Genomic DNA, 25,383 nt, shown 5'->3' on the forward strand with positions numbered 1-25,383 from the left:
AGTAAACTACCACAATAAACCCTGGTGGGAATATGGGGGAAAGATGAATGGTAGGAAAGGGGACCCATATACACTGCTGTTAAAAATGTAAAATTAGGTGAGTCACTATACAAAGCAGTATGCAAATTCCTGAAAAAAAGCATACCACATGACCCAATTACACTTCTCCGTGGTACACACTCTAAGGAATCTAAGTCATTATAACACAGATACTTGCATATCCATGTTTGCTATGGGTTTTACTAATAATAACAAAGATATGGAATCAATCTATATGCCAATTAACAAAGAAATGGAAATAAAATGTGAGGTGTGTGTGTGTGTGTGTGTGTGAGAGAGAGAGAGAGAGAGAGAGAGAGAGAGAGAGAGAGAGAGAGAGAGAGAAACAGAGACAGAGACAGAGAGATGTGGGACAATGGTCTGTATTCTGTCAATTATATTTTAAATAAATGCTGATTGGCCAGTAACCAGGCAGAAAGTATAGGTGGGACAACCATACAGGAAGTAGAGGTGAGTCAATGAGAACAGGAGAATTCTGGGAGGAGGAAAGCTTGGTCTGCTGTCGTGATCTGGCCCCAGAGCAAGCAAGATGTAACTACCTCACCAAAAAAGGTACCAAGCCATGTGGCTAACATAGACGAGAATAATGGGCTAATATGCATTATAAGAGTTAATAAGAAGCCTGAGCTAATGGGCCAATCAGTTTATAGTTAATGTAGACCTCTGTGTGATTTTTTTGGGGGACTTAATGACTGCAGGAACCAGGCAGAACAGAAAACTCAGTCAAAGAGAGAGAGTAATGGAGTTTTATTCAGCCACAAGGAATGAAATTATGTCATACTAAGTAAAAGGCAAATACTGCATATTCTGTCTTGTATTAAGAATCTGGTTTTTCAGATGGAAGGTGGTAGTGAACGCCTTTAATATCAGCTCTTAGAAGGCAGAGGCACACTGATCTCTGTGAGTTCAAGGCCAGCCTGGTCTACAAGAGCTAGTTCCAGGACAGAGTCCAAAGCTACAGAGAAACCCTCTTGGAAAAAAAAAATCTGGTTTGTAAGATGAATGTCCACATAGGACATGAAAGTACCAGAGGGATAATATGAGGAAGAAGAAGGGATGGAGGAACAAGAGAGTAATGAAGGAAAGAAAAACAAATACTGCATGTTTTCTTTTACATATGGTATCTAGATTTATACACATACATATACTTATACATGTATATACATATGTGACATGAACTGTGAGAAGGGAAGAAAAATAGCTAGCACTACAAAAATTTGAGAGAAGGTAATGTGGGATGAATATAAACAATATACACATGAAATCCATTATTTTGTACATTAATAAAATCATAGTAAAATGATGCTTCTATATACCTGTTATCTTCCCCCTTTTATGACTATCAGTAGAAAAATTACATTTGTATATTTTAAAAACTCAACAATATAGTTATAGTGTTACTTCATCTAGTTTTATACCTACTAAATAAAAAAGAAGAAAAAGAACATTAAATAATTATTTATAAAGTATATATTAACCCTATTATTTATCATGTCTCAGTCTTTCCACTAACTCCTGTGGGTTCAAATTATCATCTGGCTTCATTTTCTTTCTCTGAAATACCTTCACTTTTACTAGCCATTGTGTGTTGCTTCTGTTAATGTATAATATATCTAAATACTGCAGTCCTCTGCCCCAAGAAAAAACAATTATTCCATAGTTTCTTTTGAAATCAGTTAAAAGCCATAAAATGTATGTTTGTATATATACACACACACATATAGTATATATACACATATTATACTATTTTTATAATTATGTAATTACATTTACTGGTACTGTGTTTTATTTGGATTCATGTTACCACAGGATTCATTTAGTTTCAACAGAACATCCTTAAAGTCAGGAGTAGTGGTGTACACTTTTTAATCCTAGCACTTGGGAGGAAGAGGAAGGCAGATCTCTGAGTTCAAGACCAGCCTGAGTTCCAGGACAGCCAGAACTACATAGTGAGGCCTTGTCTTTAAAAAAGGCAAAAAGCAAATCACAAAAACAACAAAAGGACACCCTTTAAGATGTTTCAGTCCCTAGTGCTTTTGTAAAAGATATGTATATAAATATATACTTGTATAGACAGTCACTCATATGTCTTACAATAAGTTTGATAACAGGTTTTGATTATCTGAGAGCATACTTTCTCTTCATTGAAAATAAATATTCATCAACTAAAAGATTCTTGGCAAGCAGTTTTATCCCTCTTTGACTATAATTGTTTCCAGTAAGAACTTAGTTGTGAATTTTCTAGAGATCTTTTGTATATGATGATCCAACTTTGTATGATGCAGAGGGCTGTGGGGGTATACAGCAAGCTGACCTACTGGATGAGTGGTTCCTAATGGGAAACCCCACTAGGCAAAGTCTACGGGGGCTACTGGCTGTGGAAACGGGTAATTTTCTGTCTGTATTTTTCTAATGTGCCACTTCATTTCTTCCCTAAGAACTGCATTTCTTCCCTAATAACAGCTTTGGGTGTCTCCCCACTGCCTGTGTGTTTGTCTCATGTAGATATTCCATTCTGGAGCACATAATATAGCTGTGGATGGTCAAGAAGATGATTTCTGCTTAGTCTGTATAATTCCTACGAGGAGAAAATTTCTAGGATATTTTTCATAACTCAGCCTGACATAAAAGAATTCTCAGGACAAAGACAGCCTGTTACACAGACAGCTAATTTTAGACTCCAGAACAAACTCAAAGCAGGCTGGTTGCCCCTGGTGAAACTATGATTTACCTTGTGTTATGAGAATGGGTTGGGCTCTGAAAAGGTAACATGTATTGGCAGTGAGAGGAGCGGTGGCAGTGTGGAGAGAGGTGGCTGTGGAGAGCCATGTAAGAGCTATGCAGAGAGTACGTGTGTGTATAGCTGAATGGGCAGAGAGAAGGCTTGGGGGACGAAGTGTGAGAGAGTTAATGAGCGAGAGTGAGTGAGTAAAGAGTGAGTGAATGATGTAGGTGTGTGTGAGAGCTGCTGCTACGTAGAGGACCTGTGCCTGGGAACCGTGTACAGTGTGTACAGGGCTGTATGGTGAGAGCTATGTAAATGAGACGTACAGCTGGGGCTGTGGAGATGTGTGACTGTGTGCAGGCAAGAAAGGTGAAGCTGTACATAGAACAGAGATGTAGAGGAGAAATGTACGTAAAGGAAAGATGTGTAGTCATGGGGAAAGAGATGTGGCTCTGTGTAGAGATGTAAGGCCATGTAGGAGAGAGCAGTGTGTGTGTATGGAGAGGTATGGAGCTGTGTGTAAAGAACGAAGCTGTGTGGAGACAGATTCTCGGAGAACATTTTTAAGATGAAGTAAAAGAGAAAGTTACCATCAGAAAGCGTTGTTTCCTTCTTTCCCCCTCAGATAGAAAAGGCCTAGCTCTCAGATAAGAAGTTTTCCTAAGTTGAGTGTGGTGGATTTTTTTGCTTACCCTGGGCTGCTGACTGGAGGCTGGACCCCACCCCCCAGGTCAGTCACAGTATGGCTACTTGTCTGACTACTTCAAAACGTCCTCTGACTTTCTCTTTCAGCATTTTACTGTGATGTGTCTGGTTGGGACTCTCTGCATTTATCCTACTCAAAATTCACTAAGCTTCTGGAATATAGTTTTCAACATAATTAGGGAGTTTACAACCACTTTTTCTTGCATAGCCTTTAGGTTTTATTTATTACCATTACTGCGTGTTGTGTCTATTGCTGAATGTGTGATATAGCAGTCAGAAGAAAACTTGCAGTAGTCAGTCCTCTCTCTCGACTATCAGGTCAGGGTTACAGAGACTGAAGTCAGGCTTGTGGGGCACAGGGTAGGGAAGGGCAGCTTTTACCCACTGAGAAATCTCACTGACCTTTTTGCTCAATATTTCCATGTTCCCACCTTCTTCCTTTACTTAGTTTCATACACATTGCTGTGCTTAATGATAAATCTAGACTCTCAAGTGGTTCAGATTAATTTCTTCTTCCTTCTGTTTTAACCCCTTTCTGGTCTTCCGATCATGTAATATCATCAGTCTAGTTTCAAGTTTGCTGACATTTTCCTCTGCCAGTTGAATTCTATGTTTGAGGAACTCTGATGAATTTTTCATTTTGGTTACTCATATTAGTTCAACTTCAGAATTTCTATTTGTTCCTTTTAAAAAAATTCTATGTCATCATCCAATATTTTCAGTTTGATCAAAGAAATATAGGAGCTAGTGAGATGACTCAGTGGGTAAGAGCACTGGCTGCTCTTTCAGAAGATCCAGATTCAATTCCCAGTACCCACATGGCCACTCACAACTGACTTTAACTGCAGCTTGAGGAGATCTGACACCTTTACACAGATATACACACAAACATAAACCAATGTACATAAAAATAGTTAAAAATAATGATTATAATATATCCATAATATATCTTTAAGCATAATTTTATTTAGTTATTAAAAATATTAGTAATAGTTTTGTGGTCTTTGTCAATCTCAATTCTGGAATAAAGTTTCTACTGATTTTCCTTTCTTTTATTTTCATCCATTTGGTAATTAATTCATTCACTTTGAGGCAGGCTGGTTTAATATTTGCTATGAAACCCAGGCTAGCCTTGAACTTATGATCTTCCTGCTTGAGCCTTCTGAATACAAGGATCACAGGTATGTGCCACCACACTCAACTTTGTTTTACTTTTGAATGAATTGCAATTTCTTGTTTTTGAGTTTTATTGAAAACGGTATATTTGGGTAATATATTGCTGCAGCTCCCCCTGTTCTCTAGGTTTCTGCTTCTCACAGACCATTGCTCATTACCTGAGGTCCAATATCTTGCAATACATATGTTTTTTTTAAGATTTATTTATTATGTATACAACATTCTGCCTCCATATATGCCCGCACACCAGAAGAGGGCGCCAGATCTCGTTACAGATGGTTGTGAGCCACCATATGGTTGCTGGGAATTGAACTCCGGACCTTTGGAAGAGCAGCCAGTGCTCTTAACCGCTGAGCCATCTCTCCAGCCCCAATACATATGTTTTGTACAGCTTTACTGTTTCACCTAAAACTTAAACTCAGTTGAAATGCAAGTCTTCATTAATAATTTAAAATACATATATTTAGTTTCTTCCTAATTTTCAATTATCTCAAATTCTTGGGATGCTAATCCTATTTGTAAGTTCTATAGACCTTTTTCTCCTCTCCTCCCTCCCTCTCTCTCTCTCTCTCTCTCTCTCTCTCTCTCTCTCTCTCTCTCTGTGTGTGTGTGTGTGTCTCTGTGAGTATGTATGTACACCTACACATTAGCAGACACAAAGCATTTGTGCATGAGTGCATGAGGAGGTGAAATATCACCCTTGGTTGTCACTCCTCAGCAGCTAGCTACCTTAACTACTGAGGCAGGGTCTCTCACTGTGACTGGGATTTGTGAAGGAGGCTAGGCTGACTGGTCAGTGAGTCCCAGGCATCTACCTGTCTCTGCCTCCCCAGAACTAGAATTACAAGATTGTAACCCCCCACCTCTCTCTGTATATATGTGGTGTGTGTGTGTGTGTGTGTGTGTGTGTCTGTGTGTGTGTTTGCAGACACACTTGCACACACAGGCCTTCATTCTTTACTAACAACCATCTTTCCAGCACCAAGCTCAAATTCTTTTAAAAAATATTTTCATGTATACGTGAGACTATAGATATGTATGTCTGTGAATGACATGCCTGTAGTGCCCAAGCAGCCTAGACGACAACAGATCCCTTGGAACTGAAGTAAAAAATGGTTGTCCACCTCCACGTGGGTGCTGAACCTGAGAACTGAACCTGGTCCTCTGCAAGGGCAGTCTGTGCTCTTAACCTCTGAGCCATCTTTCCAGACCCCAAGCTCATATTCTTAATGATTCCTTTTCTCATGTCCTAACCACTTCTCTGTTCCCTTGCAAGTTTCAGCTGGCCCGGGTAGTAGAAGTGTTCCTTTAAAACAGTTCCCTGGGTAACCTACCATCAATCAAAAAGGAATTTATCAACTTTAAAATGTCTTCAAAAAGTAGACTGGGTGATTTTAGATTCCAATCAGTATGCAATGAATGCACTTCAGAAACCACACAAAACTCCAGGCAAAAACGTATTTCTCTTTCTACTTCACCTAACTTGGTTATAAAAGTTTTCTCTACTTTTTTACTATCATTGAAAAAGTCCTCTGCAATTGTGATTTATGGAGAGATTTTAGTTTGAGACCATGCATAAAGCCAAGACTGGATGTCTCCTCACATAGGCATTTAAATCTGACTTCATAACGACTGAAGCTATTTCTGAGTCTGAACACCATCTCCAGGACAGCTCTAAATAGTCTTCAGCTTATTGGCCATTATAAAATATAGACTTACCCTCTTATTCTTTCTGATGGGTTCACTCATCTTAAATCGCTACTGAAATTCAATGTTTATAGGTAGCTACAGCAGAAGGTATTCCAAGATAACTAGATCCATCCACATGTGGGGACTGGAAATGTCCTTCCTCCACAAAAGTTCAAAGTATGCATATATATATATATATATATATATATATGTGTGTGTGTGTGTGTGTGTGTGTGTGTGTGTGTGTGTGTGTGATTACAAAGAGTCCAGAATTTCAATCAAATTCTTTTTTGTTTTGTTTTTTGAGATAGAGTTTCTCTGTGTAGCCCTAGATGTCCTGAAACTCCCTTTTGTAGACCACGCTGGCCTGGAACTCATAGAGATCCACCTGCCTTTGCCGCCCGAATGCTGGGATTAAAGGCGTGACCCAACCCCTCCCCCCACAGCCTCAATAAAATTCTTTTTTTTTTTTTTTTGGATTTTTCAAGACAGGGTTTCTCCGTAGCTTTTTGGTTCCTGTCTTGGAGCTAGCTCTTGTAGACCAGGCTGGCCTAGAACTCACAGAGATCTGCCTGCCTCTGCCTCCCGAGTGCTGGGATTAAAGGTGTGTGCCACCACCGCCCGGCCTCAATAAAATTCTTAAATAAGTCTACAACCAAATACTTGTTCAAAAGAATTTTAACCTGTTTTTTGTGTCTAAAATTTAACAACTAGATTGCTATGTTTCTATAAATCAGGAATTCTCCAGACTGCCTTCTGTATATGTATATATCTGAATATGTTTTCTCTTTATTTGAGGGTACTAAGTCACCATTTGTCTTTCATATTTTAATATTTTTCATTGCAACATTAAATGAAGAACAGAATGAAGGTTCCATACACCTCTCTTGAGTATGAAGATAAAAATATGCTACAGTGGGTAAAGAGATGGCTCAGCAGTTAAGAGCACACTCTGCTCTTCCAGAGGAACAGAAATTTTAGTTCCCAGCACCCACACCAGGCAGCTCACAACCACCTGTAATTTCAGTTCCGAGGGATCCAACATTCTCTCCTGGTCTCCACACACATGGCAAACACATATATGCACATAAATAAAAACAAATCTTTAAAAATATGCTACAAGCAGGGGGAAAAAGGAAGGTTGATAGAGAAGAAAACTAACAAGAGGTGTGGATGCTGCCTGAAGGAAGAGAGTTTCAAATAAAAAACGAAATGGCGAATACTCAAAGGCAGGAAGGCATTATCTCAGAGGTAGGAGCAGATCTATGAGTCCCTTCGTTTTACAAAACACTCCATTAAAATGCCTAAAATATAACTTTTGTTAAAATATGTAAAATATAATAATTTGTGTATTTCAATTTCAAATACCCATTAGAATCATTATATTGAAGCAATTAGGAGTAAATACTCTTTATAAAATTCCAATATCAATCCAGAGACAAAACTAAAAGGAAATCAGTTAATTTTGTCATTTACCAATACTAGATTTTTCTATTTAAGAAAGCATAATTAAGCTAACTCATTCCCTGGGAAAACCTATCATCAGATATATAGGGACAAAAGTAAGAAAACAATTACAAAGGATTTTAAGTCTGAAATTATAAATCTCACTTTCCTTTTTGAAAAAAAGCATATTATCTTGATATTTACATTCAATATATTGATTTGGCATTCCTAAATCCAATCAAATTCAAGTTCAAGACGTACAATATTCTTATTTACCCACTTCATTTACTATCGCTAATTAGAGATATAACTCAATATTCTAAGTGCTTGTTTTCATAAGTCTTCTTATAAAATGCTCTTTAAAGTATCAGAGAATTTGAATATTCACAGACAAATCCTATAAACCTATTCATGGTAAAAAAAAAAAAAAGAAACCCTAACTTCCTATTAGTTCATCTATAGAACAATAAAAGATTGGTATCAAACATCTTAATATTCCAATCACAACATTAACTGTGCCTGTATATTTAACAGCAACAGAGCAGTAGAGGGTATTTGCAAAGTGAAGTTTCAATTTGCTTTCCCAAGATATTTCCCTACAAAACAAATTTCATCACTGGTAATTAACGGGTAATTCTCTGGTTTGGAAATGGGCGGGGAGGAAGTGTAACTTTTAACTAGCCATTCCATCTCTCTTGACTTGAAAACCTTCCCTTTTCCATCCTTATCATTCAAAATGTTGTCCTTAAGCAAACAGAACTGGCATCACTTATAAGAAATGCAGACTTGCAAGCATGCTAAGGTTATTCTTGTACCTGAGACGTTAACAGTCAGGGTCTATATTTTAACAAGAACCACACAATTTGTGTCCGTTGAAACACAGCTCCAATAAAGGGACCATCCTATGAAACCACATTTGACAATACTGAAACCATATTTTCTATGGAAAGAGCTGGCTGGAGTGGAGAAACAGCTGCCCCAATGGATGCCAATGCATTCTCTCTAGCTCTAGCTCCCGGGTCCTTATGTGGCCCCTTCATCCCTTTATGTGGACTGCTTGGTTCTCACTCAACCTCCAAAGTTGAACAGAAACCTGACTGAGGAAGTCAGGTTTTTCCAGAAGAGAAGAAATGCCTCATGCCAAGCGGCGGTGCATGATTTTAATGCCAGCACTCAGGAGGCAGAGGCAGGTGGATCTCTGAGTTCAAGGCCAGTCTAATCTACAGAGAAAGTTCCAGGGTAGCCAGGGGTACATAGAGAAATTCTTGTCTTGAAAAACCAAGTTGGGGGCGGGGGAGGGATACTTCACTAGTAGTATTTTTAGAGAAGAGGTAGAAAATTGTTTTTACCTTGATGGGAAGTAATGAGGTCCAGGTAGGAAGTAAGGGTGATGAAACGAGAATCGTGGTGGCGTCCCAAAAAGTGTGGCTGGATGACCAAGGGGTGGGGGCTGATAGACGTGTGAGTGTGGAATGGGAGTAGCTGGGGGAATTGGAGTGCTTCGGGGACACGTGGAAACGCTGGCATATTCCTTGGGAGGCTGGATAGGTGAGGTTGCAAATCTGGCATGGGCAGTACTTGCACCAGCTGGAATCCTGCTGGTGCTCTCCAGAGACACTGGAGTGGGTCTCTTCACTGAGCGACTGGTTCCCGAAGGAAGCCTATGAACGTCTGTTTGCGGAGGCCCAGAGAAGCGCTGAGGAGGGAGTGATGGGCGGGGCGTCAGACTTGGAGGCGGACCGGCCACCGGGCCAGTGCTGGAGACGCTGGGCTGGAAAAGTGTGATGGGGCTAGGGCGCTGGACTGCTGGTGTGGGCAGCTGGATAGCAGGTGGGGCTTCACCTTCAGAAATAAAAACAGCAGAAGTTAAGATCGCTACCGGTATCCACCACACTGTGAACTGGAACATGGAAGGAGGGTTCACTTTTACCTTCACCCAGTAGTGGTGTCATATCAAACCACCCTCCCCTTTATTTACAGTATTCTGACAATGCAGAAGTCACTGTACTTTCTTGTGAATTAACATTTTTCTCTTCCCCAGCTGGCCTCTGAGTGTCCTAAGAAGAGAGACCTTCTGTTTTGTTCACTACTACATCCCCAAGCTCAGCTTCTGCCTAGCACAAAATAGGAAAGTCCTCAACTTGGATAGGTATGTAAGTGAACAGCATTACTATTGATAATTTAGAAGATTGTATACATTAAAATGTTGATATAAGACTACTGGCAACAATTATCATTAAGGAATAATCTAGGAGTAGGGCACAAGATACATGGGTAATAGGAAAATCCACATGTTCACTTCATAGTTTTTAGGTTTTGATCAGTCTGAAATATATTTTCATATAAGTAGAAGTTTCAGAGTAACCCTGTGATCACTTTTTGTGGGAGCCTATGTGTGACTCAGTTTCCATCCGGAGTCCATTCTAACTTATAAGTCATTTGAGTTCAAGCTTGCCTGCTCTGCCTGCAACCTTAAGAGCTTTGAGAAACGTCTGTATTCGCCCAAAGAAGAGCATTTTTGCCCAGATGAAATAGTATATTAGTGTATTAAGATTTGGGCTGGTGTGTGCCAGCCAGAGGGACTCCTCCTTAAGTGATTAATAGCTGCTTGCTGCTAGCTGAATTCTTGTAAGAGATTATGCACCTACTTGAGCTTCCTCCAAAGGACAGTGTAGGAAGACGGTTGGCTGATGGTACTGCTCTTTGTACTGTCTTGCCTGTAATTAGTATATATGCTGGCTGAGAAATAAACTTGGGGCTGGTGGACATTCACCTACAGTCCTCCCAATCTAGCCTGCTTCCCATCTCCATTCTCTCAATCTGCCATTTGCTTTAAGCTCACGCCCAGGTACCCTTTACAGATTCCTGCCAGTGTAACAGACTTGGAAAGAATATTAGCAGAACATGATTGGCAAGGGTAGAATTCTTAAAGGTAAGTAAAAAAAATCATGTGATTTATCTTTCCACTCCTAAAAAGACAGTACTGCTGTCTGAGATGCTATTATCCAAACAACACATGTAGACTAAACTGAACTAAGTTTTCATGACAAAATACAAAAAGAAGCCTTCGGAAGATAGTCATATCCATTGTATTCCAATTCAGCTAGGTATCTGCTAACAAGATCACAGTCCAAGCATGGATGCTGCAGTTAGAAATGTCTCTCAGGCCGGGCGGTGATGGCGCACGCCTTTAATCCCAGCACTCAGGAGGCAGAGGCAGGTGTATCTTTGTGAGTTTGAGGCCAGCCTGGTCTACAAGAGCTAGTTCCAGGAAAGGCTCCAAAGCTACAGAGAAACCCTGTCAAAACAAAACAAAACAAAACAGAAATGTCTTTCAGAGGCCCAAAATGCAGACCTTTCAACTTTATCCAGGTTAAGACCTCCCTCTTTTTCTTCTCTCAGTAGCGGAAGGTAATGTAATGCCCTTCTAAACCTCAAAGCAGAAACAAAGAGTCCCACCCATCCATTTCAATATGGTTCCTAACCCAACGAAGTGTAGAAGGATATAAATGAAGCTGTCCTCAGGCTCCCAGTCCTCCTGCCTCAGCCTCCTGAGTGCTGGATCACAGACATGCATCACCATGCCATGTTCTTTTATTCACATTTGCTTTACCAGGATCTAGCGACGAACCTGCCTTTAGAAATAGTTAAGATGGATTGGAGAGATGGCTCCGTGATTAAGAGCACCTGCTTTACAATGAGGACCAGAGTTTAGACCCCAACATTCTCATAATAAGCTCAGGGTTCCACAGGCACCTGTAACTCTAGTTTCAAGGATGCAACAGCCTCTTCTGGCCTCTGTACACAGGCATGCAAAGGCACACATCCATACACACATACAAGTGCACATACACTCATACAGATATATACACTCCCATGCAAACACTTAGAAAGACTTAATATTTGAAAAACAATTCAACCTAAGTTGACAGTAAGCCCATGCTGTTCTGCTGGAAGACTTAAAGCACTTTGCAATCACATGGCCAGGAAAACTTGTAAAATTTCTCCATTTTTTTATTTCTTGAATTATTATTACCATACTCAAGAAATTAACCTGACCATCTACTTCAAAAAGTTGAGTTCTTTTTCCTATACCCAGCATAAGCACTTAGTTATCAGAAAAAGTAAGTTACAAGAACGCTATAGAACTATTGATCAGATTTCAGTCATGGAAAGGGGGACATGTCTTTTCCAATTCTCTTTCTACCTAAATATGTCCAAGAAGAGATGGAAATGAGACCTGGAATGATAATAATGCATTCATTTCATAATAAATAAAAAGTAACATAAATCAACTACTGTATTTTCTTACAAAGAATTATCCAGAAACACAGTATCTTTAAATGTCAATGTTCCTGTTGATAAGGAAGTTAAAAGTGTATAACCTTTAATAAGTCAGTGATATGGAAGATTGAGAAAAAGATCAAAGCTCTAATGACTCAAACAGTTGCCTGATAAATAGTAGACGGTAGAGGGGTCAGACAAGCAGGCTTGCAACTATTGCATTGAATTCACTCAGAGATAGTGGAGATAGAACAAGTCACGGGAACAGAAAGTCCTGAGTACACTTACCGTTTTCAAGTATACTTGAGATCTTAATGAGATAAAGTATTCCAGAAAAGTGTGGTGGTTGTTAGAACAAACAGGCTTGGTAGACTACACAGGAACATGAAGCAAGCTTGACTGAGCATCAAATAAAAGGAAAGACTACTAGAAAATCCATGACTTTGGTATGAAATATTGAGTAATGCATTTCTAAATCACTAACTAAATAATGAGGTTTTATTCACTTTTTTGCATCATAAATGTTGGTTTAGGGAAGAAGACTGAAAAGGATAACTGAAGTAAAACATTCATAGAAAAGTGGTTATTTATGTGATGATGATGTTCAAAGCAAAGAAAAAAAAACATACTCCTAAATCATAAAGCTGTTAACTGGTCAAATTAAGAGAAATCTATCAAAATCTTGTGTGTAAAAAATAAGCCTATATGTTCTAAGTGGTGCAAATAAAAATTAGGCAGTTGGAAGCTGGAGAGATGGCTCAGCAGTTAAAAACACTTAACTTCTTTTGTAGAGGGCCCAAGTTTTATTCCCAGCACTCAAGTCAAGTGCCTCAAGATCCAGAAGTATCTGACCCCTCTAGCCTACTCAGGCACCACAACTTTGTGCATGCAAGCACACATACACATTTTTTTAAATCAGTCATTTAGAAGGAAACTGAATTAACAAAAACCAAATGACTATAAGGTAATACTACCCAACTTGATAAATTCTTCACCAGAAAGAACAAAATCACTGCTTAGACTGGTAGTTCTCAACTTTCCTAATAGTTCCTCATGTTGTAGTGACCCCCCAATCATAAAATCATTTCGTTGCTACTTCATAACTCTAATTTTGCTACTGTTATGAACCATAATGTAAACTGATAAGCAACCCCTGTGAAAGTCATTTGACGTCCATCCCTCTGTAGGGTCACAACCTACAGGTTGAGAACTGCTGGCTTAGACATTAATAAATTTCAAGAGGCAACTGAAGAGACAGTGGAGACAACACAATCCTCCCTACTTTCAGAACCCTAATTTTCATCAAATGAAGTTGGAGAATCCTGTATCAATACAGTATAATGGTAAGTTTACAAACTGACAAAAATAGATCTTAGGTACTATTATCATCATTATTGTAGAGAAACTCAAAGGTAATTATGTAGGTTAAAAATAGCATCCGTCAGAACAATTTTGCTAAATCTACATCACTTCTGTGATAGTTAGCGTTAAATGTCAACTTTATACAGCCTAGGATTACTTGGGAAGAGTCTCAATGCGGGATTGTATATATTGAGTTGGCCTGTGGGTGTTAGGAGATTGTATTTACTGATATGGGGAGATGCAGCTCACTGTTGGTGGTACCATTCCCTAGGCAGAGGTCTTGTTAAGAGGAGAAAAACTGAACTGACTGCAAGCAAGACAGACAGACATCAAACAGCATACATTCATTTAGTCTCTTTCATCTTGATGGTGGATATGATGTGACTAGTTGGTTATTTGAGGTTTATTTTGGTTTGGTTTTGGTTTTTCAAGACAGAGTCTCTCTGTGTAACAGTCCTGGCTGTCCTGGAACTCACTCTGTGGACCAGGTTGGCCTTGAACTCACAGAGATCCACCTGCCCAAGTGCTGCGATTAGTGTCCAACACCACTGCCTGGCATGACTAGCAGTTTTAAATTCTTGCTGCCTTTACTTCCCTGAAATGAACTACAACCTGGAACTATGAGCTAAAAGAAAACTTTTTCCCCCTAAGAATATCTTATAAGACACAGAAACAAAACAAAAACAACTTTTAGACCTGGCTGTCTTGGTACTTGATTTGTAGACCAGATGGGTCTCGAACTCATAGGAATACTCCCAAGTGTTGGGACTAAAGGCGTGCACTACTAAGCCTGGTCAATAACTATGGTCTTTTAAAGGACTTTATGATATAGTCTATTAACTAACTTTAATAATTTTAGAGTCTTAAATTTCCAAATATCCTAGTTATACTATCACCTCTAAGTAATACAGTACCAAGATGATGGGAATAATTAAACATATATCAAAGTTGCACAATTGGACAGCATTGTAGTAAACAAATCTCAGTATGAATGTGACTTATCTAAAAACAATTCTCAAATTACCTTTATAAAATGTTTCTGCTTATCACTTGAGATCCAGGAAATGAATCTTTAAACTCTGGCCCTTACAAGAAATATATAGCATTGTAAACAACTTTTTGAAGTACTCAACAAAGACTCATTACCATGTTTTGTTTACTATTGTGCTGTTTCTGAACTGCTTCTGTAACCCTGTTTACCATACTTAAATAACAAAATTGTGATGCACAAATTCTCCCAATATCAGAAAAAAAATTCAGTCTTCTTCTATCCATATCTCTGTACAGAGGTGTAAAAGCTTAACTGCTTCAGATAAGAGCACAGATAAATCTGTTTCTGGGAAATGTGAGCTAAAAATGGGCAAAACAAGCCAAGCAGTGGTGGCACACACCTTTAATCCCAGCATTCAGGAGGCAGAGGCAGGCGGATCTCTGTGAGTTCAAGGCCAGCCTGGTCTACAAGAGCTAGTTCCAAGACAGGCTCCAAAGCTACAGAGAAACCCTGTCTCAAAAAAAAAAAAGAACAAAACAGATGCAAGTAAAGTCTTGAGGGGAGGGGTGACAAAAAGCAACATGTACTAAAATAAAAAAAAATACCTAACAATGGAAAACCAATATAAAGGTACAGTGGTGAAGCCTAGTTTGAAATACAGTATTACAGACAACACTAAGAGTGCCTGACTATATTGTAAAATCGAGGCAACAGACAAACTTTCTGCATCTTTCGCCTGACAGAGAAACCTTGAGTGCAGTTTTTGTTACTTCCAATGGCTAAAATGACACAGTTTAAAAGTCTGAAAATGTGGCTGGAGAGACAGCCCAGCAGTTAAGAGTACTTGCTGCTCTTGCACGGGACCCAGGTTTAGTTCCCAGTGCCCAAATGGCAACTTTAAACCAATTCCCAATACTAAATGGCAAAGTACAATTCCAGGCCCAGGGGATCTAACATCTTTTTATTGCCGCCAGCACCAGGCACAAGCACACGTGCACACATGTGCACGCACACACACACACACACACACACACACTTACATACAGTGTGTGTATACTTAACATATGAAAACAAAACACTCGTGTACATAAAATAAAAATCTTTAATTAAAAAATACTGAAAATGCATAGTATTAACAAGTCAGTTTCCAAGATCGACCCATCTCTAACCCATAGGTTATCATTATCATAGGGCCAGCTTTATCATTAGGAGAACCCAGGCAGGCAGAAATTGGGAAAAGCAGCTTTAAGATAAGCCATTGCACACTAGTGAGTGGATTGCAGGTTCCTTAAGAGTTGGTTATAAAAGTTCTGGGGGAACAAGCCACTGCAGTACAAGGTGGTTAAGACCAGACTGTGAGGAACATGAATCAAACAAGTATTTAGGGAAATGGAAAAGAATGGTCTTCAATAGATCAGTATCATTCCTAAGATCCGTGATAGGGTGCCTCGCACCGCATCAGCAAAGCAGTACTTTATTCTGCGTGTGAAACGACCCCTATTCCCTACGAACTGCATGAGTCATTTCCTCCTTCTCTGACTAACCCAGGGACTCATCCTGACTTAATTAAAAAGTGAGAGTTGTCCACATTGATCTGCTATTGCTCCTTCTCTCATTTAATGTTTTCATTTTCTCTCTTCTTAATTTTATTCCTTTACTATTGTTCTAAATTCTAGGTTTAATGGAAATTAAATTTCAACTTAAGAGGTAAAATTCTGAGGTATTTACAAACAATCTACAACAGGACCAACTCACCAACTGGATGAGTGATGGTGTTCTGAAGGCCGGGAATTACCACAGAGTAGGTAGGTGAGCGATAAGGATAAATTGTTGTAGGATTTGTAGAGATAATATTCTGTGTGGTACCAGAAAATACATTGGAAACACTTAAAGGGAAGCGTTTTCGCTTCCCTGGACGAGGCTGATAAACCCAACCTAAAGAAAAAGATAGAGACATTTTAATAGGAATATACAGATCTGGCCTTTTTATATTAAAAATACAGAACACTTGAAAGTTTTTAAAAAATGGGTTATCTAAAAGTATATTTTCCATTTCCATGAGGCTATTTCTGGAACAAGTGTCAATATCCACAAAGCTTCTAATTTTTTTAGTTTTATAATCAATAATAGAGAGGAAAGTCAAAATGCCTTATATTCAGAGACACGGAGTGACTCTGTGGTAGGATCTATACAGACGTCATTGAGTTTGAACCCCAAACCCTTTCCTTTACTAAAGAAACATACCCCATAAGACATTATTTCTCTCCTCCTCTTTCTTCATTCTCTAAAGTACAAATCTCAGTAATGCAATGGTCACAAATAACCAGTCACTATTTTTACGCCTGGTTTAGGAAGTCTCTCTCTGAGACGTGGCAATTAATAAAATCACAAACACCTTAACTTCCTTCAAAGTCAGCAGTGTGATGCTGTCCTATAGACAAAGCACTGGTTCCATCCGGATGATACCTCAGAATCTTGTCTCCTAAAGTATTTCTGTTTGTATTTCAGAAAAAAAAAATTCTTTTCCCATTATGCACAGCTATATAAGCCACAAAGAATGCATAGTTCCGGGAGCTGGAGAGATGGCTCAGAGGTTAAGAGCATTGCCTGCTCTTCCAGAGGTCCTGAGTTCAATTCCCAGCAACCACATGGTGGCTCACAACCATCTGTAATGGGGTCTGGTGCCCTCTTCTGGCCTGAAGGCATATACACAGACAAAATGTTGTATACATAATAAATAAATAAATAAATAAATAAATAAATATTAAGAATGCATAGTTCCCAACCTTTATCGTAATGCCCTTACTGAGGAGGACAAATCACTCATTCAAACTGTGTCGTGATACAAATAAATCTACCAATCAAAAAAACAGGACTATGTTCTAATAACAACATTAAAATGGAAGAGGATATTAATTCCTGCATCTTAATTATCTTTTAGCCATTATTTAATATGTCAAGTATACTACAAAACAGAACCATGGAGATTCACTGCTACTTTTATAGCTGTAGCTGTGTATGTATGTTTGTATGTACATATATGTATTTAATCAAAGCCACAGTAAAAGCATATGTCTCCTGATTTGTATTAGCTGGTAAATATGTGATATTTCACAATTGTGTTCCACTTAAGAAAATGTACGTTTAGTATTAATTCGATCATTATTATAATGCTAGCCATTATTTTCTTTGTCACACATAGATTAGGAAATCTCAACCTAACTTAATCTTTACCTAAATAAATTTAAAAGAAATGGAAAGAGCCTTTGTTCATTTCATTGATTACCAGGAAATTCCTCTCTGTGCTTTTCTTTAATCTTTTGTGCTTCATCATAATAGGGTTTCTTTTGTTCTTCACTAAGTTTGTTCCACTCTAACCCGAGCTGGACACTGATTTCTGCATTGTTGGCGGCTGGGTTAGCTTTGGCTAGTGCTGGCCGGTGGATTCTTGCCCAAACCATAAATGCATTCATAGGTCGCTTCACATGGCCATTTCTGTCCTTACTGAAGGGAGTATCAGGTATTCCTATACGACAAAAATGAAGAGACTACATTAACGTGCCACATACGCAATTTTAAGTTCAAGTGTACCTTCATCTATACTTATATATCAGTACCTGAAAACATACACTACAATACAGTCAAAATGTTGCCAATATTCCAAACTTCCGTAGAGTCCCTAAACTCAGCATTCTTAACTGTAGCTTAGTGTGACTCCTAGAGAGTTTAATATTGTTGAAGATACTGTTCAGTACCATTAGAGACACATGGATGGCGACTTGTTTCTTTGAGCTTCATTAACACCTCTAGCAGTAATTAACATGTAGTTCATTTCCCACTAAAATTAGTCTATCATTGGGGGCAGGAACGATAACTCATAACTATGCACACTGATGTTAGTTATGTAATATTTAAAGGAAGTCACTTTCAAAAGTGGCTGTAGCATCCTTCAAAGCAAACGGTATTTATGCTAACAGTTTTTCACTATGAAGGAGAAATTCCTGCCACGCTGAATCATTACAACTAGTCTCATGCCCTGGGGGAAAATAATGCAAGTGATCCCGAGAGTCACAGTACCAGCTAAAAATTTCTAAAAAGGAAACTCACTAAATTTTATCCCAATGCAGTTCATGAAAGTACTATCACTCACTAAATTTTATCCCAATGTAGTTCATAAAAGTACCATCTAGGGTCAGGCCGACGTGGCACATGCTTTAATACTAGCACTTGGAAGGCAGAAGCACGTGATCTCTGAGAGTTCGATGCTGCCTGGTCTACAGAGTGAGTTCCCGCCAGGACTGTTACACAGAGAAACCCTGTCTGCAGTGACTATATTACTTCTTTTAAAAACAATTTTGCCGGGCGGTGGTGGCACATGCCTTTAATCCCAGCACTCGGGAGGCAGAGGCAGGTGGATCTCTGTGAGTTTGAGGCCAGCCTGGTCTACAAGAGCTAGTTCCAGGACAGGAACCAAAAGCTACGGAGAAACCCTGTCTTGAAAAATCAAAAAAAAAAACAATTTAATTTATTGAGTATTTATTAATGTTTCTAGAAAGCCTTAGCTTTTAGAATACAATGCTAGATTTGAATATTTTCTCCAAGCAAAGTTATTGTTGACTTTTAAAGTAACCTCTATAATCAGTATAAACGATTATCATTTCTCCCAAAGCTTTGGTTTGGTTCTATTTCTTGATACACATAAACCTATGAAGCTACTACATCAGGAAATGTGAAATGTATACGCTAGGGGATTTGTATTATCTAACAAGGCATTCTGGTGTGTCTATTATCTAAATCTGTTTACTAACACTTAAAATTGATTTTTTTTAAAAAATGTTTGTGGAGAGCTTTCACACATAAGTCTATTTTTTTTTTACAGTATATGGACAAATACATCAGAAACAACCCCTTTGCAGGCTAAACATGAGTACCATGATTCTATTTTTTGACCTCTAGCTCCTAAACGGCTAGTATCTCTGCTGTGGGCAACATAGACATCAATGTGAAGTCCAGATTCCCTTGCCTTCTAATACCTGCGTCTGAGGGAAGCACGGTGAGGGGGACATCTTTGGTTTCAATTTTTACAGAAGGCTCCAGTAAGGACTGCATTTTAATAGGCACTGGTGTCAGGGGAACCTTGGACAAGCGTATTAGCTCAGAAGGCGGAGGCCCCTGAAATTGGATACGGGCCCCAGGAGGGACCGCGTGGAGAGTCAAAGGGAACCGTAGGTCTTGCTGGTGCGGCCCGAAAGCACTGGGCGGCTGGGCCAGGAGAGCATCCTTGCTGCCGTGGACTAGGCCATTGGACTCGGCTTCCATGCCCAGCCTGCAATCGTCCCTGAGTCTGTCTGGCTCCTCGGTCTTGATGACTCCTTCTCCAACAAGCAGGCTCCTGCCTTCGCCGCCTTTCAGCGCATCCCTCGAGGCCTCCTCCACCTCCAGCTTGGCTTTCTTCTCCTCCCCTCGGCGGCCGTCGAGGGCCTTCCCGGTGCCATCCAACTTGGCGGCCCTGGAGGCTCTGGGGCCGGCCTCGGTGGTCTTCCGAGATCCCACCGACAGGTCCAAGCCCGCCCCCAGCTCCTGCTTCTCGGCCTTGACGAGCAGCGTCCGGGGCTGCATGGAGCGCAGTTCCGGCCTGCAAGGGCCTCCGTCGGCCGCCGACGGCGGCGGCGGCAACAGCAGCAGCTCCGGTCTCAGCTGCAGCAGGCGCGCCTGCGCGGACGACGCGACGGCCGCAGCAGCGGCAGTGGCGGCCGCACCCTCGTCAGGAGCCTGCGGTAACAGCGGCCCGGGGGGCGGCAGCAGCAGCACCTGCTCCGGCTTCACTTGCAGCAGACGACGCGTCCCAGCCTGCGCACCGGCTGCCGAGGCGTCCCCGCACGATGAGGCCACTGCGGCGATGGGTGCGGTTTGGACCGGCGGCGACTCCGGGCGCTCGGCGGCCGCGGCCCGGAAGGTGGCGGCCTCGACGGGCTGCTGCGCGGGCGGAGCGGGTCGCAACGGGCGCGGTGGGGTGGGCCGCGGCGGTTGGCGCGGCTGCGGCGGCGGCTCCAGTCTGGCTCTCTCCATGGGGGAGGGGGCGGCCGGCTTGGTCGCGGCCGGGATTGTGAGCTCAGCCGTTTGTTAGCGGCCTCCCCCTCCCCCTTTCGGTTAAGACCCTTCCAAGGCCTTGGCTACCCAGAACCCTACGCGCTCCACAGACTCGGGCCTCCAGCTCGCCTCGCCCAATCATGAGCGGCCTGGTGCTCCCGGGCAGCCAATCACAGGCACGCTCCTCGGCTCCTCCCACCCTCCACTATCGCCTTGTGCGAGAACCGTGGAATCATCCCCCGTAGCCCGGGCCGAAGCTCGTGTTTCCCATTTTTCCCGCCTCTTCACTCGCCCCCTCTTCCGGATTCTCTTCAACCTTGTCCTTGGTTACCCACCCCCACCCCCGCCCTGAGCGTGACAATGGCGTTGCCCAGGAAACCCTGTGGTTCCACGCCTCGCCTCAACAAATGACCACCAAGGACGCAGGCCTGGGCCTTTTCTTGCCGGCTGGGGCCCGTGTCAGAGGGATAGTGGGGACATCTTGCAACCTGTCACCAACCTCATTAATAGATCTTCTTGACATAGATGCTTGACTTGGTGACCATTTCTCTGGTTGAATTTTCAGTCATCCTATTTCCAAAAGGCAACCCAAATTCCTCCACTTTTTGAGGTTCCATCCGCCAGTATCCTTGTCCGATCTTCCTCATCCTTCATGGATGTTGTGGTATTCCTATCATCTTGCTCTACATCCTTTGTCCCACTACTCCCCAACTGCCAGTAGTACTGAAAATATAAGTCTAACCTGTCACATTTCCCCCAAATCTTTCTGCTGCATCTACTGGCTATGAGATAAAAATCCGAAATTTTTGGCAGAGCCTGATAAATCTGGTAGTGACTTGGGTTCTACCTACAATTCCTCTATGTAGGTTTTGTGTGCTTCAACCACATTGCCTCCCGCACCCCATCCGCCATTCTTTTTCACCGTGAAATGTTTTTCGGCATGTCAAGCTTTTATGGCTCTGAAACTCCTGCTTATTTCTCAACTAGCTGACCCATACTTCAGAGAAAACAATGACTCAGCATCCGTTCGAATCCCTTTTATGCACTCATACCCGATGGCATCCTTTGAAGTGCTTGCTTTGTTTGTGTGATTATTCTGTGGCCTCTTCCAGTTGATTGTTACCTCCTTCGGGGAAGAACTGCTTCTGTCTCTTTCATTATTGACTCCCCAATGCCAACTGTTGAGTAATCGTTCAATAAATGCTTACTGAAGAGGAATAAGAACTGCCACGGTCTAATAAAATAGTAATACTACTTACATTAAGGGCTCATTCTAGGTTTTTTTTCTGTGTGTCTCTTAAGTAGGATTGTGCTTGGTTTTCATTAAAAATTCACCAAGTAAATGTGAAATGATAGCATTTACTGAATCACTAGACATTTTGACTAAATGCGACAGCTCTGTCTTGAAGTAGATGAGCCTATGTCCAGGACAATCAAAGATGAATTAATTCTTTCTAACCCTCTTTTGTCAGATGTGCTAAAGACTAATCATGGAAGAACACATCACACACAGACAACTGAACCTCTAAAATGTGCTTAGGAGATTGAGGCAGTAGAGTTGGCTGTCAGAAGTCTGAGGCTAGCGTGAGTGCTATGTCAGTTACAAGCCAGTGCTGGCTGCAATATGAAATTCTGTCTCAAAAAGACCAAACTATACTAAACAAAGCCAGATTTTAAAAAAAATACCGCATCTTCTCAAAAAAAAGTGCTTAGCTTAAAGAAAGCAAAGAATTTAATTTGTCACACTAAAAAGACAATTAAAAATACCATGGAAAAATGAAAGAAAAGAGGATGGCAGACAAGTGTTATTGAATTAAAAACTCCAATCAGTGGTGGAAATAAGGTTAAATTCTAGTTTGTCTAATGGAGAATTACTTTAACATAAAGTAGACTGCAAATAATAAATAAAAACAGCAAAACAGTAGAGAACACGAGTGAAACTGGGAATTTATTCTTTGATTTCAAAAATGAACTTATCAAGATAGAGAAAAAAGATGGTGTAGATGACCAAGACTAGTAACTAAAATGGAAACACTCTGAAGACTACAGAGAGAAAAAGTAATAAAAATAATATTGTGAACAACCTTATCAACAGTTTAACTGACACCTTAGATGAAATGGTAAAATTTCCACATAGAAATGATAGAACCAACTTAGGTGCCAGTCAAGGGGAAAATGGACAAAAAAAATATGGCATATATACACAATGGAGTATTATTCATTCATAAAAAATGAGATCACTTCATTTGCAAAAAAATTGATAGACCTGGATATCATGTTAAGTAAACTAAGCCAGACTCAGACACTGAATATTTTCTCTGAGAAGTGCAGTCAAAATCAAAAAGAAAAGGAAGAAGAAGAAGAAGAAGAAGAAGAAGAAGAAGAAGAAGAAGAGGAGGAGGAGGAGGAGGAGGAGGAGGAGGAGGAGGAGGAAGAGGAGGAGGAAGAGGAGGAGGAGGAAGAGGAGGAGGAGGAAGAGGAGGAGGAGGAAGAAGAAGAAGGAGAAGAAGAAGAAGAAGAAGAAGAAGAAGAAGAAGAAGAAGAAGAAGAAGAAGAAGAAGAAGAAGAAGAAGAAGAAGAAGAAGAAGCTGCTCCCAGAACAAGTTTTTATTCATGCTCTGGTAATGAGTTGATCTTTTTGCTTTATTCTCTTTCAGGCCAGGAAGAGTTTCAATATTGGAAAGACTAGTTGGGAATCAGAAGGGAAGGGGGCCAGTGAAATGGGAGAAAACAAGAGAAGAAAATTAGGGGTGGATATGATTAAAGCATTTTAAATTCTTGTATGAAAATGTTATCATGAGACCTATTATTTTATGCAATTACTATATACTAATGAAAAAGGAGATGCAAAATTAGAAAATCGAGCAACAGCTGTGCACTATGCCATGCTATGCCATGCTGCTGGGGCGAGCAGAACTTGACCAAGCTCAACCAAGCACTCAGTTCATGGTTTCTAGCCCCAGGCATCCTATAGCAAGTGGGAGAGAAGACCCTGCACCTCGCCTGGGCAAGACAGTGGAGCTGGGCCTGCTGGTGTGAGTGTGAGTGAGCCAGACAGGTTTTAGTGGGTGGGCTGGCTGAAGCAGTGCTGGAGAGGACATGGTGGGTGTCGACAGTGGGGAAAAACTGGCGAGCTGACTAGTTCGCCCACCTGACACCCAGGCAAGGACAGAGATGTGAGTGGGCCCAACCCAACATCATCTACGAACAGAGCAGGAGCAGGGTATGATCCTACAGATGCAAACCTTACAGGAGCTCCATGACACAAGACAATGGTGGGAATGCCTGGGCAAGACCTGGTGAGAGCCCACTGTCGATGGCTACAGAGGACAAAGGCCTCTAACCAGACCATGATTCCTGGTAATGAACACTTGCAAATGAAGAGGAAAGACTGGAAAGACTAAAGGGTGAAGACGCGTCAGCTTCCACAACGAAATTCCCCTCCTCCCCCCCCCCTCTCTCTCTCCTTTATTTCATTCTTGTTTTGCTTTCTTGGTCTGGTTTGGTTTTTAGTTTTTCTTTTAAATTTTGTTTTGTTTTGTGGGGGAGGTTGCAAGGGAAGAGGTCAGATGTGGGCTTGGAAGATGGGCAGGATTGGGATGGATGAATAAAAGTTAATTTTTTAAAAAGTGTAAAATCTGAATTCCTCTATATTAAGTAAAGACATTAAATTATTTCTGAGGCTAGGCAACAAGCTAAGGAGATTATAAAGAGATGTCCTACTTGTTCTTTCTATAATCAAACACTGTTGCCTGCAGGGAATAACCCAAAGGGCACTCAAAGAAATGAAATATGTCAGTGGATGTGTTCCACTTTACGGAATTTGGTAAATTAAAATATGTATACCACACCATTGACACATATTCAGGTTTTCAATGGGCAACTGCCCTGAGCTCAGAAAAGGCTGATTCGGTAATCACACATTTATTGGAAGTTATGGCCATCATGGGTATACCTGCACAAATAAGACAGATAATGGTCCAGCTTATGTCTCTAGGAAAATGAAATAGTCTTTTGGTTATTATAATATTAAGCATGTTACAGGCATACCACACAGTCCTACAGGTCAAGCAGTTATAGAAAGATCAAATTGTACTATAAAGGATATGCTGAACAAACAGAAAGGGATGGAAAATACCCCCAGAAATAGATTGCATAATACTTTATTAACCTTGAATTTTGTTAACGCTAATGAGAAAGGAACAGCAGCAGCAGAAAGACTTTGGATAATGGAAACGTCTGCTGAACTAAATCAATCGGTTTATTTCAAGGAGGTGCTGACCTCTCAATGGAAGCCAGGAGATGTGGGAAGGGCTTGGGGAAGGGGTTTTGCTCTTGTTTCCACAGGAGAAGAAAATTGTGGATACCACCAAAATTAATAAAGATTCACTTTGAAAAGGAGAAACTTATTGAAACAATGGTAAGGTGGTAAGAAAAGTATATAGGATGGGGACAGAGTCCTGTTCTTGTCTTTGCAGGAAAATACTCATCTTCAAAAATTCAAGAGACCCCTGATGTTTTAATGATGACAGGTAGAAAAATAACTATCCAATAAGAATCATCAAGAAAATCACATATGGTTCGTAAGTACAAATGATATAATGTATACATTTATATATGTATATATATATATGTTTATGAATATATAGAGCTGGTTTTAGAGTTGGACAATGGCTCTGTCCTTCTTTAAATCCAAGCGTGTTGTTATAAGAAAAACCACAGAGGTTCTATCTCATATCAAGAGCCATTGATGTGGGACAGAAAAATAAAAGAATTTAGAAAACATCTTTGCTTTTCTTCATATCTATTTTTGTCTTTATCATACTTTTCATTGAATATATATGTCTGTATATAT

General features: G+C 40.5%; 1 protein-coding gene across 2 annotated transcripts in view; it reads right to left on the minus strand.

Annotated features, from left to right (window-relative positions):
• Positions 1 to 20,507, minus strand: part of Sox30 (SRY-box transcription factor 30) — a 33,885-nt gene extending 13,378 nt beyond the window's left edge. Inside the window, exons 1-4 of one of the 2 annotated variants that reach the window (XM_075989650.1) lie at positions 19,472 to 20,507; positions 17,725 to 17,964; positions 16,194 to 16,373; positions 9,151 to 9,643 (exon numbers count right to left, since the gene is read on the minus strand). In XM_075989650.1, the coding sequence (XP_075845765.1) occupies positions 9,151 to 9,643; positions 16,194 to 16,373; positions 17,725 to 17,964; positions 19,472 to 20,507 (1,949 nt within the window). The remainder of the gene's footprint in view (positions 1 to 9,150; positions 9,644 to 16,193; positions 16,374 to 17,724; positions 17,965 to 19,471) is intronic. The other variant, XM_075989651.1, reaches the window with a different exon arrangement.
• Between the last annotated feature and the right edge of the window lie 4,876 nt (positions 20,508 to 25,383).

This window comes from Microtus pennsylvanicus, chromosome 11 (assembly GCF_037038515.1).
Source record: "Microtus pennsylvanicus isolate mMicPen1 chromosome 11, mMicPen1.hap1, whole genome shotgun sequence".
Classification (NCBI taxonomy): domain Eukaryota; kingdom Metazoa; phylum Chordata; class Mammalia; order Rodentia; family Cricetidae; genus Microtus; species Microtus pennsylvanicus.